Raw genomic sequence first — 18,837 nt, forward strand, 5'->3', positions numbered from 1 at the left:
AATGAAAACATCTTATAAAGTGTTTAGGTACTTAATTGAAACAAATAGTAGTTCGAGTGTATAAATGAAATTTTGATGATAATTTTGATGGGCGGTTTATGTATTAAAGTCTTTTTCTTTTCTTTTTTGGTGAAGTTTCTTCCACGAATCAGTAGACCCCACGTGTTTACCAAGTCAATCGATTAGCCATTGAGAAGATAGCTTACCTTGTCGGTAGCGGTATGCAACGTGTCAGAAAGATTTTTGTTTTGCAGGGGCCAATTTGCTTGATTTTTAAACTTTACCTCGTATTTTACGTGCAGGGATATTTGCAAATCCACCTAAGGCCTATTAGTTTTGATAGTTACACTATTTCCTACCCTTTTTTTATTATCTTAGACATTTCATGGAAATCATATCAGTAAAAACAAAGTTCATAGTTAAAAAAGTTAAATTATATCCAATTATGTAAAAGTGTCAGTTTTTTTTTTGTTTCATTTTTTTTCTGTTTTGCCAACTCTTACTGTTTTTGTCTTATATTAACAATCTTTCTTCACCATCAAAGGGTATGTTGAGATTGTCAGATCTATATCTTGACCAAAGAGTCTTAGGTTCGAATTTTGAGAAAGCAAAAATTTCTAGTAGAAAGTCTTTTCTATATTAATGGGCACCATACAACAAAATTTGGATGAATCAGGCCAACAAATTTCGTATAGCGAATGGTTAAAGATAAAAACAAGATGGTCTTTCTTCTGTTTCTTCATATGTCCGAAATGGATTAAATGTTTTCGAAATTAATAGTATTACATATCCAATTTCGGATTTATACTATTAGGGTCGATAAAATAGGGTGGCATGCATGCAGGGACTAATAAAGTAAATTTTTGAATAACGTTAAATCAGATAAGAAAAGTGAACTACACCAAAGAGGATATATCAATATTTTTTAACGTGATTCTGCCAATTGACCTACACCCACAAGCAGAGATGAACACTAATCCATGAGAACATAGAAGATACTATAGATATTGATTGAGACAATAAACGAGCAAAATTCATCACCCTTGAAGATGTTCACATAAGTTGTATAGGTAAATCTTGTGCCTCACAAATTATCTTTCCAAATTGAACTCTCTAACTGATCCATATTGTACATGGCGCCAAGTGAGAAGGAACTTTTTTATTAATATATAGAAATTCATAACCTTTTGCTTCCAATAAAAGGAAAAAGCAAATGTACTATTTATTTCTATTTTTTAGGGAAAAACTCAATTATAATAGTAAATCTTTTGTCCTTCATTAAGAAAATAAAATCCAAACATGATTTAAAAAAATAAAATAAAATAAGGCGAGTAACACGTATATCATGATTTTATATGGACAATTTGCACGATTGCCCTTCAAAGGCGGTGGTCTTTAATTTTTTTCCCCTCAAATTGCTGGTCTTTAATTTTTTTCCCTTTGCTTAAAAAGGTATCCGAAAATTCTCCGAGGTTCTGGGTTCAAAACCCCGCTCAGTAAAAAAAAAATCGCAAGACATAAGTTCATATGGAACTATGCCTATTCGCTATGTAGTTACATAGAAATTATGCCGGATAAGGCAAAGATTTCTATGAAACTACATAGAACATATGCCTATAGGCATAGTTGCTAAATTAAGCCAGAATCTATGCCTATTCGCTATGTAGTTACATAGAAACTATGCCGGATACGGCAAAAGTTTCTATGAAACTACATAAAACCTATGTCTATAGGCCTAGTTGCGAAATTGAGGCAAAATTTCATTTCCACGAACTTTGCCGGACAAGGCATACGTTCTATGTAATTTCGCCCGAATAGGCATAGGTTCATAAAAACCTATGTCATGTGCAATTATTATTATTTTCGACTCTATTGGGGAAGAACCCAAAATCCGTGGTGCGAAAAGGGTACTTTAGCCCACAAATTTTCATTAAATGAGAAGTAGGGGCATAAAGACTAGCGAATTGAGGGGTAAAAAGTAAAGATCAGTCCGTATGAAGGGCAATCCATGCAATTTTTTGATTTTATATAAAACCATAGCGTGTTATGTGATGTGAAATATAAATAATAATGAAAGTTCATTTATTGCTATTTAGATGTCAGTAGTGTTTGTATGAAGGAAAAATATTCAAAAATATTCTTTCAGAATAAGTGAATTTTAATTATTTTTTGGTGTTTGGTCAGTTAACCGAAAATATTATCTCAAAAGCATTTACATATAATTTATGCAAACACTATGAAGGCGGAGTGTGGAGCGGAGGCAGGGCGGAGGTGGTAGGCGGTGATGGGGTGAGGGTGCGGTGGGGTGAGGTATTGGGGGTAGGGAGAGGACAATCAACATGAAATGCTGCTTATAGCCCTTGTTTTTTCCTACTCTCTCTAGGAAAGTCATTCTCCTAATTTTTAAGAAACTTATTTTTCAAAAAACAATTCCTAACATTTTGAGACCAACCAAATATTGAAAAATTAGAAAATACTTTCTCCACGCCAAACACATCCTCATAGTATTTCAAAGAGCGGTCAATTGCAGGCTGAGAGCACATATATAATGATAAAAATTAATCATTCATTAATACCATTAATCTAGTGCACATTCTCATAATCTTAACAACCACTGCCCAACTTTTTTTGACATTTCATGTTGCTGTAAGATAAGACACTCTAACACTTGATGACAAAGGGGAAAAAGGAAATGCTTTTTATCCGCAGAAATAGATTAATTTGATTAAGGATTAGGTCTACTTTTCAATTAAGTTATGATTAAAATTTGAACTAAGTTTTAGCTTAAAAATGACAGATATACACGTGTGATTTTCCATTGGGAAAAAGAGGGATGGATTAGTTCCCATTAAAATCCTCAATAAATGGAATCTAAGAAAAGTTTTTGAAGTAGTCGTCTGCTTGGGACCCCTTTGACGATAATGTCATGTTATTATTATTGATTCATGAACCGCCAGGGTCCTTAAGACATATTTTAATCTTGATTACGTGGTGTTGGCAAAATCCACATCAAGAATTTTCAAAGCGCTAAACAATAGTAGTATCTAATATCACTATCACCTAAACTTTCCATCGCTATGTAGAGGCCAATAATTATTTGGATTAGATACTTTTAATTATAGTTCTCCGGTTCGAGCTCGAAAAAAAAAAAAAAAAAAAAAAAAAAAAAGAAGAAGAGAAACGGTTGATACATTACTAGAAACACAGGTGTCTCCCACTGACATTTAGTGGGAAGTTTGTGTTATAAAACATAATTTTCCCACCTCATTCACACCGAATCAGCTCACTGAGAAAACGCATGATGGAAAACAGGTTCCCATTGAAACGCTGGGAAACTTCCTAATTTTTCTGTGCAAAACACTACTATTTAGGTTTTTTCCACCGACATATAGTGGGAATAGCTACTGAACATTTTTCGATCAGAAATTTCAGTGGAAAAATAGTAATTTTTTAATAGCGATTGAGAGGATTCCTCCTACAATAATTCTATACAACGCAAATTCATATTAATTAGACCAGTAAATTCTAGATACGGAAAAATCTTTCTACTAGTATTTCCTCATATATGTCCCAGATGGATGCCTTTCTATTTCTTTATGATTAGGTGGTGTTGGCAAAATCAACATAAGAAAATTTCAAGCCAGCAAAAATGTATGATATCATCTAAACTTTCCACCACTATGTTGAGTCCAAGAATCATCTTCTTAATATCTTTAACCAACGATCTCGAATAGGAAGAAATGTTTGGTAAGGAGCATTTTCTCTTGTAATGGCCCTTTATATAATAAGGCGTTTGTATAGATTAGTCGGGCTAATGAGTTTCGAATATCAAAAGAATCTTTCTTATATTTGTTTGTGTATGTCCCAAATGGATTAATATTTGTTTCCGAAATTGATATTAAATAATCTAATTTCGACTCTATGCTATTAGGATTGATAAAATCGATTGTTATGCTTAAGCTAACAAACCAAATCTTAAGTGAAGATAAATTAGACGATAAAATAAAAATTCACAGAATAAAATATAAATTTAATGTGGTTCTCTTAATTGAATTACATATCCACAAGGGGAGATGAATATTAATCCACTATTCCAAGAAAATATAGAAGAGACTACAAAAATATATTGAGAGAATAACCTTACAAAATTCACTTTTAAAAAAATTCACACAAGTACTAACCAATACTTGTGTCTGACAGATTATCTATCGAACTAAGCTCCCAATGTTGTCAAGTGAGAGGGAAAGAGTTTTATTAATGTATAGAGTCCATTACCCATTCCCCCTACATTTTTTTTGTGCGGAGTGCCCTTCAAATGCACTGGTCTTTAATTTTTGGCCCTCAAATTGGTTGTCTTTAATTTTTATCCTTCGCCTAATACCATGAGATCTGAGGTTCGAATTCCGGCTCAGTGAAATAAAAAAGACAATTTTGCAAGACAGAATTTTGTAGCAAAGTTAGGCCTATTGGGGCCAAAATTAGGCTTTAAGGCAAAGTTTTGAATGCAAAACTCTCCCTCAGGCAGAGTTTCAAATTTGAATGCAAAACTCTCCCTAAGGCAGAGTTTCAAGTTTGAAACTCTGCCTTAAGGTAGAGACTCTGCATGAAGTAGAGTTTTGCATTCAAAACTTTGCCTGGCATGCCTGAATTTAAAACTCTACCTGATCAGGCAGGGTTTGACTCAAACTCTGCCTGATCAGGTAGAGTTTGAAACTCTGCAAACTCTACCTTAAGGGAGAGTTTCAAACTCTGCCTGAAGGTAGCAAAACTCTTCATGCAGGCAAATTTCTGTCTTGCGAATCCAAACTCTACCTTGCGAATTATTTTTTTAATTTTTGACTGAGCGGGGCTTCGAACCCGAAACCAAAGGGTTCTAGCGAAGGACAAAAATTAAAGACCACCAATTTGAGGGACAAAAATTAAAGACCACCTCCGAATAAGGACAATTGTGCAAATTATCCTTCCTCCTATAAGCATGACCATTTAAGCCCAGGCCATAAATATGAAACATTTTACAACATCTTATAAATGCAGGACAACTTTATTAGCTCTTTCAGTTTGCTATTCTGGCAGTTCCAATTGTAATTTTCCGATAAATCATAAAAGCTAATGCAATAACAATTTTCGTTGTCATAATAATTTAAGTTTTTACTGTGATGCATAAGTCGGAAAATTCAAGGTATGTAAATATCCAAAATTTATAAAAGAATTCGCACTATTTTAGTTTTCTTTAGCATTAACTCTACAAGAAGCACAAAGGAAGGGGAGAAGGAGGAGGAGACAACGACGAGTGGCTAAATATACATACATTATAAATTGCGGTTATGTTTTAAATAGCACCAATAAATTAAAGTTGTTACATGTTATTCTACTGGAGTACGTGATCTGATTCTGATCTTTGTTCCGGAACTCCACCTCTTCTGGTAGAAATGGCGTGCACTGGACAACTTTAGGTTCTGCCTTGGAAAAGTAACCATCGTCCAGGAGTTTTAAATTTCACAAGTAAAATTTCATGACAATATATTTTTATTTTGTAAAATTTGAAGCTTCACGTCAATGGTTATTTTTCGATTATACGTATTGAAAAGTGGCTATTTGAGAATTTTACTTCCTCAACAGCAGTAAGGGTTAGACCAAATCATGCAACAGAAAAACTAGAATTTACATTACTGCATGTACTCTTACTTAGAATTTTATATATAAAAAAAAAATGAAAATTATCACATAAATTAAGTGAATATTATTTATATTCCACAAGTAGGGAAAATGAAAAGAAAAAAAAAACGCACACACGCACAAAGCATATATTTTGTCCTATGATGGAGATTTTGATTTTGCTAGCCATGGCCACAAACGTTTCAAAAAGTGAAGACAGATCATAGTTCCAGCAAGTATGGGTGTTCTATTTTATTATATATTTCAATCCTTCAGAAAAAAGGGGATCGCTCTTTTCATATTATATTAGTTGGTAGACATCATGATAAAAGAACATTGCTACATATATATAGAAAGAAAAAAAAGAAGGCACTTATCTTCATGCGCCATAAAACATTTGTAACCATAACAGCCTTTTGCCATGCAAATTAAATAAATACAATCACCAATTAACGGATTGCCATGCAAACTCTACTTTAATTATGCTAAATTATATAGCTTATCATCACTTCTAAGCTTAGAAAGACTGAGTTAGTAATATTATAACTAGAATTAAACCTAATTTTAATTGAAAACTAGGTTTTCAAGAACATATTCGAGATCATAGTGTTTCCTTTGTGTGGCTTTACATCATTGAACCATGGTTTTTTGTTACCACTCCTTTGTCCTTCTCTTAAATATTTTAACTAGCTAGCGATAATAGCATTTTGGTCCCTTAGATTTGAGTAAATTCTGATTTTAGTCTTACAATATTCGATAAAGCACATTGAACCTTCAATTAGTCGAAATGTGTGTTCTTTGGTCCCTTTATGTAGCAAATATGTTATATTTGGACTATTTTTACAAATTGTATTATTGTCAGATATGAAATGACAATACAAGTTAACATTTATAACACATGGGTAATTAAGTGGTGGAACAATTGGTATTAATGGTACATTTGTGAATATTCAAAAGCAATGAGATAAAAAAAAATGCACGTTTCAATTAATTAAAGGTCAAATATGCTTAGAAAATATCACAAGGGCTAAAATTAAATGTGAATCTATCAATAGCCGAGAAACCAAAATTCCTATATATGAATATTGTATTCCTTCTGACTATATATGATTTTCCTACAACCATTCACTACAACACAAAGCATTTATAGCTATGAATTTAAAAATTGTAGCTATTACCTAGAAATAGCCACAAAAATTCGAATTCCATGGCTATCTACAAATTCTTAAAAACAAATTAGCCACAAAAGTAATATTGACAAAGCTAATTCCTCATTCTTGTTATAATTGCTAACAATCATGGCAATAATTACCTAAATAGCTACAACTTTATTGCTACAACAAAAATTTGTAGCTAATCATAGGTTCTTGCCACGCGATGAAAGTTACTGTAGCAATAGTAACCTTTTAGCCACAAAAAATTATTTGAAAAAAAACGTTGTAGCTCAATAAACTTTTTTGCTTCAATTTATAAAAATTGTGGCAATAGCTAAATGATATAGCCACAGATTTTTTGCTATAAACAAATTTCGTAGCTAATTATTAGTTTTTGCCACGAGTTGAAACTTACTATAGCAAAAGTAATCTTTTAGCTACAATAAATCATTTGTAACAAATTGTTGTAGCTAAGTGTATATTTTTGCTTCAAGTTATTAAAATTTGTGGCAATAGTTAAATGATATAGTCACAGATTTTTTGCTATAACAAATGTTCATAGCTAATATTAATTTTTTCCACGAGTTTTAATTTACTGTAGCAATAGTAACCTTTTAGTCACAAAAAGTTATTTAAAACCAAATATTATAGCTAATTAAATTTTCTTGCTTCGAGTTCTAAAACATTGTGGTAATAGTTGACTTAATAGCTACAATTATTTGTCATGATGAAATGATATAGCCACAAATTTATTGTTGTTGTAAAATTCGTAGCTAATCATTATTTCTTTTCACGAGTTGAAACTTATTATAACAATAGTAATCTTTAAGCCACATTAAATAGTTATTTCGTACAATTGAAGTTACCAAGAAAATAATACTAATATAATATAATCACAATAAATTAGATGTAACAAATCTTTATAGTTATAGAAATATGTATGCGTATGTCCTTTACGAGAGATCTCTACATTCTGATAGGTATAATTGCTTGCCGAAACAAGTTCTTACATGGTATCATAAAATCAATTATCCATCAAATCTGTATCTAAATTGAAGACAAATTCATAAAATAATAGCAGAAAGTAATAAGTTAAAGAGACAGACTTTTTAATAAAATAACACTACATGAGAAATAAATATTATATGCTCCAAGACTCGGATCTCTTCTATCGAACGATACCTTTATCGAGCTATTGTAAATAGAGTTATTCATCTTTTTTTGATTCAATTTTACAAGATTTTAATAGTATGTTTCAAAAATAATTTAAATAATTATATCTAATTAAGTTTGATTAATTATTAGTATCAAATCTAAACAAAAACAACTTCACTAAGCCAAACTCAATCTTCATCTTAATCAAGTGCTTCGAGAATTATTATTTGACTTGAACCTATTCTACCGAAATAATATATTTGAGTGTAATTATAGGTGTTCCTTGTTCGGTTAGGTTCAGTTTTAAGACAAACCAGTAAGTTTTAAATATAATTTGAATAAATAATGGTTAGATGTAACCTTTGAGTAAGTAATTATATCAAATTTAAAGCACAACATTTACTCAGTCTCACTCAAATTCATCTTGATCAAGTGCTTTGAGAGTTATTTTGACTCGAACATGTTCGACTGACACAATACCTTTATCAATCTAGTGTATTTAGGTGTTGATCGTTCCATTTGATTCAATTTACATGGCCTTATTTGTAAGTGTCAAATATAATTTAAATAAATAGTTAAATTATATCTAATAAAATTTAATTGACTATTTAAATTGGATCTTAACAAAACTAAACTAAGACTCGCTACTTCATCCTGAACAAGTACGTCAAGAATTATTTATTTTCCTCGGCACCTCTATTATTAAAATAATAATAATTATTAGAATAATACCTTAACCGTTTCAATGTAATTAAATGTTTATATATAGTTTGGTTCGATTTAATTTTACGAGATCTTACTTTTAATTATAAGTTTAAATATAATTTAAATAAATAGGTAATAATGTTTAAATATCTAGTCTAACTCAAACCGCGTATTTCAACAACAAGAAACAAATCAAAATAATAGATTCATCTCAGACGACAAACCATTTCGAAATCAAATTTTTTTTTTACTTAATGATTATTGAAAATTTAATTATAATTAGTTGTATTAAGGATTAAAATTTTAATATAATATAGAAGTGAATCTATATAATAACTTATATCAAACTAAGTGTTAACTCCAAACAATGTTCACTGATTAATAAGGTATAAACTAAATTGGATAAATTTAATTATTTTACATCAAATTACAATATTTTTTTATTAAGAAAATATTTACCTAACTTTTTTTTTTATTGTTTTGATTATTAGGATTTAGGAGGGAACGAGTGAATTCATAATAGTTTCCCTCTAAATTTTGAAATTAATTTAAAAAAAAATAAGTTGTGCCTAAATTTGGAAAGAACAAATTTTTAATGACACAAAAACAAAAAGAGTTGGGTTCCCTCAAAATTGTTTCCCCCTAATTTATAATGCCTAGATTAAAGCTTTTGTTTCCTATTAGGGGTCAAAACCCTACAAAGACTAAGCACTTAAAAGAAAATAGAGAAGTTACCGTCATCTTCTCCCATCTCAATCCCTACTTTCAACTTTTGTTCTCAAGGAATAACTAAGGTAAATTTTATATTCTTTTATCTATTGCTTGCTTTCCCCCTTATGTTTTGAACAAAGTTTCTTTTTAGTTTGGTGAGATGCGTACAATTGTGCTCGATTTGCTTGCGGATCTATCCGAAAATCAAATTAGAAATCGATTTGCTTGTGAATCTACCCGAAAATCAAAGTAGAGGTAAAATTTCTAACCTCTAAAATTATTTGATATTTAGGTTGTATTTAGAGATGACAACGGGGTGGTGCGAGTTTAGATAAGTGTGGGTGCCAGCCGCGGTGGGTCTAAATACTAACTTTTTCTGATTATATGCGGGTGCGGGTGCGGTTGCGGCACTTCTAGTTCACCACCAGTTGCTCTTTCACAGTTCCTTATTAATTGGAAAAAAGTTGTATAATTTCTCACAAATAATTGCAACTAAACCTACGAATCTTCAGTATTTATTTTGCCTAGTTTGGACTTGTTTTCTTCACATTATTTAGGAGTTTCTTTTAATTGCGGATATTCAAAATCTCATAATACTTAATGTTTTGTTTGAATGTTCTGTTTGTTCGTGGCTGCTGCACTATTGGAAAATCCAACTCTGTCAAAAAATTTGTTTGATTAAGCTGGGGTGACTTAAATTTAGCTACTGTTTGGGGTTCCTGTTTGTTCTATTCAATTTTGCTACTATAACTGAGTATTAAATCTAAATATTTGTTTCATTTGAGGTGAATTTTTGGGTGTGGAAACAGATAGTTATGCTGAGAGCTTTGGCTATTTTGTTTAATGCTTCCACATAAATTTGGCCAGAGAATTACCAGGAAAAGACTCCAATTGGCATGAATGAAAACATGATAATCCACCGTAGAAAAGAAATGGGTGCTTAATGGTCGAAGTTGTAAATGCCATGATAATCCAGGAAGAAGAATATTTTAGTGGGGCTCCTATAAAAAGGGATTAACTTATATAATATGCAGTTTTCCCTTAGATCACGTGAACTCTGACAACAAAATGTTTGTTCAGTGTTAGCAAATTATGCAGCTCGAGGCTGGTTTAAAACAACAAGCTATGCTATATCGGGAGGGGTGGGGCAAGTTGGTTGGTGTCTTCGGAGATTTACTCGGGTAATTTACAGAGGATAGAAAGCTGAAGCTATTTATTAATCTCTAACTTGATATTATTATAATGAATATCTTACGCGGTAACCAGACGATTAGAAGGAGAGCAACAACTCCTACCCTCGCACCCCCCCCCCCCTCCCGTTTCCCCCCTTATATTTTAAACAAAATCGTCCTTGTATTGTTTTTATTTCTCTTCTAATTCACAATTTTATGTTAAGTGTTTTTTAAAATCGATGAACAAAATATTATTTATAAAAATAGAAATTATTAATTTTTTTTTTGAATTGTATGTTTTATAATTGTATTTTTTTTTCTTATAATTCTGATGAATCTCATAATTATTTTATCATTTGATGTTTGCAGCTCATGGTCGACAACAAATGATTCAAATCTAATTGTAAGTAATTTATATATATATATTAATTACTGATCCAGTAAATATGTGATTTCTTGATATTGGTATTAACAAATAAAGTGTAATTTTTTAAACGAAAATACTTTATTGCATCATTTCCTTATTTGTATTTTTTTAATTGTTATTGTTCCTTATTTGTGTTTTTTAATTGTTATTGCAGCTTGGCGAGGAGTGATGAAAGCATCAAAATCGACAACGCATGAATAATTATTTTTCTCTTGTAAAAGTATATTAATATATTTGAATAGAATGATGTTTCACTATTTTGAATGATATCGTTGAACCTTTATTAAGTCTTTTTTGCATTTATTACACAATTGAAGATATTTTGTTATAATTGTCTATAAAATTTATGCCAAAAATGAATTGTCAGCTTTATTATATGTATTATCGTGGCTAACAATATTTGTGGCAAAATTTTCAACTAGTAGCTATAAAATTTTTGAAAATACGCATTTCTATTTTCATAGCAAATGAAGGAAATCTTTGCAACAACTTATCCCCCGTAACAAAAAAGTATGAAATCTTAACTATGAATTTTTGAATTCGTAGCTAGCCATATACTCCTATAATTGCCACGTGCCAAGAACATGGTAATAAAATTTTACTTTTCGTGGCATTTTTTTAGCTATAATAATATAAATTTCATGGCTAAAGGTGTGGATTCTTAGCTACGACATTAAAATATTTGTGGCAAATACATTAATCCATAGCTATGAATTTTTTAATTCGTAACTAAATATGAGCACTATTGTCATGAGATTAAGCTATGAAAATAGCTACAAAATTTGAGTTGTGTGGCAAACAAATTAAATCTTTTGCTACAATACAACATGTTGTGGCTACAATGTGAAGATAGCTACAAGTTTTGTTTGTCGTGGCAAAAGAATTAAAACACTTGCTATAAGTATATTTTTCGTGGTAGAAACTTTTGACCATTGCAGCTACGACACAAAAAAATTTCATAGCAATAGATATAAGTCCTTAGCCACAGACCATGTAAAATTTGTGGCTAACTTTTAGCTACGCTACATTTTGCTACGAATGCTACGGAAAAAGAAAAAAAAACTGTGGCTAAAGTATTTAGCCACGAAAAATTTCCTATTTAGCTACAACGCATTTTGTAGCAGTATATGCCTTGTGTTGTAGTGATTATATGTACAAGAACTGATTTTATAAAAGGGAAAAGGGTCAAAAATACCCCTCTACTTTGGGAAAAGGACTAAAAATATTCTCCATTACAAATTTGGGTCAAAAATACACCTCCTGTCATTCAAGTTTTCAAATATATCCCTGTCTTAACAGAAATCCCCAACATAACCTGATTTCATTTTTAAACCCGCTCTATTTAAACCCGACCCAACTAAATTTAAAAAAAAAACTCATATGGGTTACCCACTCCTGTGCCTAGTGACTTAGATGTACTACTCGGGAATAAGTTGGTCGCATATGAATTTTTTATATAGTTGGGTCGGGTTTAAATGGAGCGGGTTAAAAAATGAAATCGGATTATGTTGGGGATTTACGTTAAGACAGGGGTATATTTAAAATCTTTAACGACGGGAGGGGTATTTTTGACCCAAATTTGTACTGGAGGATATTTTTAGCCCTTTTCCCAAAGTAGAGGGGCATTTTTAACCCTTTTCCCTTTATAAAACAAAGCTAGAAATGCTGAAATAGAGCAAATTAATGGAGGAAAGAAAAGCTTAGTTTATCCATTAAGTGCATACATGTATTGGTTATATAGGGGCAAATACTTACTTACACTGCGTATTTACATCAAACCAATCCAATTTATCATGGTTAAGTGATCTAATGAAGTGAATATACACATTAATTAACCATGATCAGGTAATGATTGTATATATCAAACACATGTCATGCATCCATCGATTTGATGTAAACACCGGGTTTGAGTAAGTTTTACTATTATATAGGTAGTTCGATATCTAGTATATATGTTACCCGTTTGGATACACTTGAAATTTGGGCCTAACGTGATGATTCATGATTCATATCATAATTAGAATTATTATTTTTTTGCGCAGATTGTCCTTCATTTGGGGTGGTCTTTAATTTTTGCCCTTCAAATTGGTGGTCTTTAAGTTTTGCCCTTCGCCTAATACCCCGAGGTTGTGGATTCGAACCCAAGCTCAGTAAAAAATAAAATAAAATAAAATCGCAAGACAGAATTTGCATGGCCAAAATTTTACAAATTCTGCCTTGTAGCGAAATTCTACATGAAGGGAAAAAAGTTAAAGACCACCATTTTGAGGGGCAAAAATTAAAGAACACCCCAGCGAAGGGCAATCCTGCTAATTGCCCATTAGAAACTGACTTTGGCCTAACTTAATCTCAAAGATCGGCTCATAAAGTGAAGATTGTCCAATATTATATGAGGGAATCGAATAACTTGTCATCCACCTATGTGGGAACTCAAAATGATTAGAGGCTTTCTCTTCCCCACGCGACGTCTTATATTCGCTTTAAACCTAATTAATCTGATTCGATTCAAAAAGTTTCAATTCAGAGGTAAAGCGCGCTATACTAAAGGCAACTCGATTACCAAGGCTCAAATCGAGATTTAAATCTAATTAAGAATGGAGGAATATTTTCCACCCTACTATTGTCTTGAAGTTTCTCTTGTGAATTTTGAAACTTCAAGATAGTGAACTATTTTTTTTTTTTTCCGTAAGGGCAAAATGATTAGTGAACGCTATTTCTAAATGTTGAACAAAACGGATACTAAAAATCTGAGTCCAGAAAACTATGATGGGACACGAAAAGTAAAAGCCCATTTCTCAGTTCCAAAGTTTTCAAATAGTTTATAAAGAAACAAATTAAAAATAGTCCAAATTATGACTCATATCGACTATAAAAGATATTTCACCTCTGATTATCAAAGGGCCTATAGGCTATAGTTATTAACAAACGGGAATAATGGAATCCTATTATCTCAATTAATGTAGACATTGACAATCGAATATGTAGAACTCATTCGGTTCAAAATTTTGAAAATTGAGTTTATGAAAGGGGAAAAAAAAAAAAAAAAAAAACAGCTTTGTAAAGGTTGAAAATTTTCTCTCTTAGCGTTTGGTTGAAAAATATTCTCTTGCAAAAAAATAATTGTTTTAAATCACGTTACATTTGTTTATATGAACACCCATGTCATTGTAGTAGCTTTTCACTTTGGACATGTTCCTGAGTACATATAAGTGACATTTTATTTTCAAAATGATGAAAATATCACAGGAAAATTAGAGTCAAATACCATTCGGTCATCTAGTTTAGAAAGTATATACATAGTGTATACGTAATGTATATTTATATAAAATATACATATATTAAACAAACCTATACATATAATATACATAACTATACGTAATATACATACATATACACAACATCTACAGCCAAAGTGTATAGGTAGTGACGCCTCGCGAGCCGGGCTTTTAGAGATGAGGCCTTTTGGCGAAGCCAAGTCAATTTCGGGCCACCAAACCTTGTATACTTCGGCCATATTGATAAACTAGTTGGCCGAAGGGTACATTTACGTAAGTTTCCCAAATATTTTGATATTTGGGCCTGTTTATAAGTAGGTCCATACCACTTCTGGGTCCTACTGAGTCCAATGGGCTACCCGAGTCCACCAAGTGAGCTATCTGACCTTAAGCATTGAGGCCCAACAAAAAGTAAATTGTTTTGGGCAATTTGCACGATTGTCCTGATTCAGGGGTGGTCTTTAATTTTGTCCCTCAAATTGCTGGTCTTTAATTTTTGTCCTTCGCCTAATACCTCGAGGTTCTGGGTTCGAACCTCGGCTCAGTAAAAAAAAAAAAAAAAATTGCAAGGCAGAGTTTCGTAGCAAAATTAGGGCAAAAGTTAGGCCTTAAGGCAGAGGTTTCGCAAAAGCCTTGTCTTACGATTTTTTTTTTTTACTGAGCGGGAGTTCGAACCCTGATGCTTGAGATATTTTCAGTCGCTTTTTTTAAACGAAGGGCAAAAATTAAAGACCAGTGCGTCTGAAGCACAATCCACACAAAAAAATGAATTGTTTTTCACTTCATTTCCATGGGCTTGTTCCACTAGAATGGCCCAGTAATTAACCCCCCCCCCCGGGCCCCCTCCCCCCGGCCACACACACATACACAAAGACTTCGTCAAATTAAAACTGCTGCTAAAGTTGGATTTATACTAATCACGTATGATCCAAAATGTCGTAAAATTTGAGATTGCCAAACTCTATTTTGCACCTCGTTTAAATTTTAAGATTTAAGTTATATATTATTAATAGTGTAAAAAGTAGTTTAATTTGTTAGAGAAAATACACAAATACCCCCAACGTATACTCGGATTAATTATGACGCACCCAACTTTTGCGGGCGACCTATTACCCCCTGGCCTTATTTTTTCTGTATTTTTGTACCTTTTTTTGGCTGACGTGGCAAAAAAAATTATAATTTAAAAATAGCGAGTGAAAGCAGTAAAAATGGTTTTTATATTTTAACAAAAATTAGTTCTTTAAAAATTATTTATATTTTATCCTCTCACCCACCCCCACCCTCCCTTTCTTCCACATTTCAATCGTTAAAGCTACTAATTGTAATTTTCAAAACCCTAATTCTTTATGCCCAATTGTTAAAGCTTCAATCTCTATTGATTTTGGAGAAGATTTAGCTTAGTTGGAAACCAAACCAAATGCTAAATGTGAGTCCCTTATCTCAGCAAAATGTGAATCCTTTATCACCACCATTATCACCACGGCCACCACCGCCACGTCAGCACCATCACCATCCACCACCACCTCCAAAATCTGTGCATTTTGCTCCGAAAATGACAACTTCGGAGAGTAAACACTCTAATCACGATAAAAACAACGATAAAAATCACGATAAATCTCATGGGAAATCGAAAAAGAAGGCAAATTGGGGGAAGAAACTAGAATTTATGTTTGTTGGTGTTGTTGGGGTCTTGCAGGTGTGTGTGTTGGGGTTCTTGTAGATCAAGAGAAGACAATTAACTTTGAGTATTTGGTTTTGTTTCTTTGGTATATCCGTACAATCTCGGGTTTGGGGGGGGGGGGGGGGGGGGAGGGGGGCGGCCTGAAATGAAGAAGAAGAAGAAGAAGAAGGGGGTTTATGATGAAATTGAATGTGTGTGTTAATGGAGGAAGAAAATGGGTTGAGTGTTTCTTGAAAATAAGCTCTCTATGATTGATGATGAAATTGAATGTATGTGTTAATGGAGGAAGAAAATGGGTTGAATGTGTGTCTTAATGGAGGAAGAATATGGGTTGGTTGATTTCTTGAAAATAAGTTTTTTATGATTGATGATAAAATTGAATGTGTGTGTTAATTGAGAAAAAAAATGGGTTGATTGATTTCTTGAAATGAAGAAGAAGAAGAAGGGTTTAGTGATGAAGAAGATAAAATTAATGGAGGGTTTAATGGTTAATTAGAGGTTAATTAGTGTAAATATAATTAATAAAAGAAAAATAAAATGAAAAAAAGAAAGGAAAAGAATATAAAATTAAAATTTAGAAAGTTCCAACGTGGCAGTGATGTGGCACCGATGTGGCGGAGAGTGTGCAACACTCTCCCTTGTGCAACTGGTCATCTAATTTTTTTTTTGCCACGTCAGCCAAAAAAGGGTACAAAAATACATAAAAAATAAGGCCAGGGGGGTAATAGGTCGCCCGCAAAAGTTGGATGTGTCATAATTAATCCGAGTATACGTTGGGAGGGGGGGTATTTGTGTATTTTCTCTAATTTGTTATATAGGTTAGTTATTATTTTTATTAGGTTACCACTTACTGTTTATCTTAAAAGTTTACCTGCAATTACATAAGTGACCTATTGTGTAAACGTTATTTACATCGTTAATGCATGAAATTTAAACTGTAAATTTCTTCTCCCCAATTAAATCAAATTTATGAGATACAAAATCAAATTTATGAGATACAAATCAACTACGATATCTTAACCTCCAAAAAATAAAATAATAAAAATCATAATAAAAAATGTTTATCGCTCCACATTTCCTGCAAATAAATAATCAATAAAACATTTTAGTATTATAGTTTAAAGCATCACACATTTCAATATTGAATTTTCTAATCTGTAATGCAATTAAACTTCAAATAAATTGACATACATATCATTTTTATCCACCATTATGCACTTCCAACATCTCAAACTCTTTCTGGCTAGCTCTTAACATTTTCTGTTTATTTAATTAGATAAAAGAGTATACTCCTTCCGTCCCAATTTATTTGAAGGTTGATAAGTTTGGGAGTCAAACAATTCTTTCTTTGATTACGATTTTCTCCAACTCTTTTCATATATTGTAAATTATTAATTATGCCGACTTATAACACTTTTTATGTAGTTTTCAAATATTTAAATTTTATTACAAAATACTTGAAGAATCTATGTTAAAAATTAAGTCAAAGAAAAAGCTGTTTAACTCCCAAATTGGTCAACCTTCAAAAAAATTGGGATGGAGAGAGTAGTAATTTCCTCTCTTATAAACCAAGTATCATATTTGTTTGGGGAATATAGCTATTTCATTCGATCAAAGAAAGAGAATGGACAATTTTACAACAAAATTTGAATCGTATGTGAATAGTGTAGTACATTAATTGAATTAAATGTATAAATTGCTTGTATGCATGTTTCTATCCCGGTGTGTGAAGAGACCTTACCTCTACCTTTACGAGATAAAAAGATTGTTTTCGATAGACCCTCGGCTCAAAAAATAATATAACCGATAAATGGAGGAATGTTGAAAAGAAGAAGAGACAACAAACTAGCAAATGAACAAAACAAATGTAATAACATCTTTCCCTCTACCTATGCCGAACAAAAAGGACTAGTATTATAACGACGGAGTAGCATTGCCTACTAGCTAACTAGCTTTCAATATATTCTACCGATAAGGGTCAAATATACCCTTTGTTATACATTGGATTCAAATATACCCCTACTGTTATAATATTGGTTAAAATATACCCCTCCTCCGTTAAATTTGTCCAAGGTGGACATCCAATCATACGTGACACTATCATATGATAAGGTGGATGCCACGTGGCATGCCAACTTAGCGCCCCTAACCCATTTTACCCCTTTCCTCTATTTCTTCTTCCACCACTAAAATTTTCTTCCCTTCCACCACCATTGCCACTGTAACCATTCAATTCACGTACAGACACCTAAATTCATTCTAAATCTGCTTTTCAACGTGTTAATTAACCTGCTATGATACAAAAAATAAAAAATAAAAAATTGTTCGTAGCGAGTAATATGCGTCCATACCCATTTTTCTGTCTTTAACTTTCTTTGTTTTACCGTTTCCCTTCGAGATAAAAAAAGAAATTAAATTGATCATTGCTGGATTCAACAGCCAAGTTTCTTCAAAAATTATCCGCCATGGCTGGCTTCAATAAGCTCGCAATATTTCAATCAAACACATTGTTAGAGTAACTAATCAATCTTGAAATTGAAAATCAATTCATTATTGAAAGAATTAGCTAATACTGACTAACTTTAATTTTACATTTTTGATATATGCAGACAGGAGAACCCAATTCATTATTGGTAGCGAAAACGGTGACAATGGTGGTGGATAGGAAGGAAATTTTAGTGGTGGAAGAATAAATAGAGGGGGAGGGGTAAAATGGGTTAGGGGCGCTAAAGCGACAGGCCACGTGGCATCTACCTCATCATATGGCAGTGTCACGTATGATTGGATGTCTACCTTAGACAAACTTATCAGAGGAGTGATATATTTGAACTAATAGTATAATGATACGGGTATATTTAGGTCAAAGTATAATAAAGGATATATTTGACCCTTTTCAGATAGT

At 32.2% G+C, this 18,837-nt stretch overlaps 1 protein-coding gene and 1 long non-coding RNA gene across 3 annotated transcripts; both read left to right on the plus strand.

The window, feature by feature from the left end:
• Window positions 1-9,283: 9,283 nt before the first annotated feature.
• LOC132599502 (uncharacterized) lies at window positions 9,284-11,266 on the plus strand. 2 transcript variants are annotated; one of them, XR_009566844.1, is made up of 5 exons: window positions 9,284-9,463; window positions 9,532-9,635; window positions 10,461-10,561; window positions 10,922-10,955; window positions 11,134-11,266. It is a non-coding gene; the product is annotated as an uncharacterized LOC132599502 (long non-coding RNA). The 2 variants fall into 2 exon arrangements; XR_009566843.1 differs by lacking the exon at window positions 9,532-9,635.
• Window positions 11,267-15,671: 4,405 nt separating this feature from the next.
• LOC132643738 (uncharacterized) lies at window positions 15,672-18,628 on the plus strand. Its single transcript, XM_060360269.1, has 2 exons — window positions 15,672-15,950; window positions 18,545-18,628. Exons 1-2 carry the CDS (start codon window positions 15,672-15,674, stop codon window positions 18,626-18,628), a joined length of 363 nt encoding a protein of 120 aa, XP_060216252.1.
• The last annotated feature ends 209 nt before the right edge of the window (window positions 18,629-18,837 follow it).

The sequence above is a fragment of the Lycium barbarum genome, chromosome 6 (genome assembly GCF_019175385.1).
Source record: "Lycium barbarum isolate Lr01 chromosome 6, ASM1917538v2, whole genome shotgun sequence".
In the NCBI taxonomy this organism is placed as follows: Eukaryota; Viridiplantae; Streptophyta; class Magnoliopsida; order Solanales; family Solanaceae; genus Lycium; species Lycium barbarum.

Bases quoted from the DNA above. Each gene is read 5' to 3' on its own strand.
- LOC132643738 (XM_060360269.1), top strand. From the start codon at position 15,672: ATGCTAAATGTGAGTCCCTTATCTCAGCAAAATGTGAATCCTTTATCA. The intron at 15,951-18,544 runs GTGTGTGTGTTG...TGATATATGCAG, and splicing joins GTGTTGTTGGGGTCTTGCAG to ACAGGAGAACCCAATTCATT.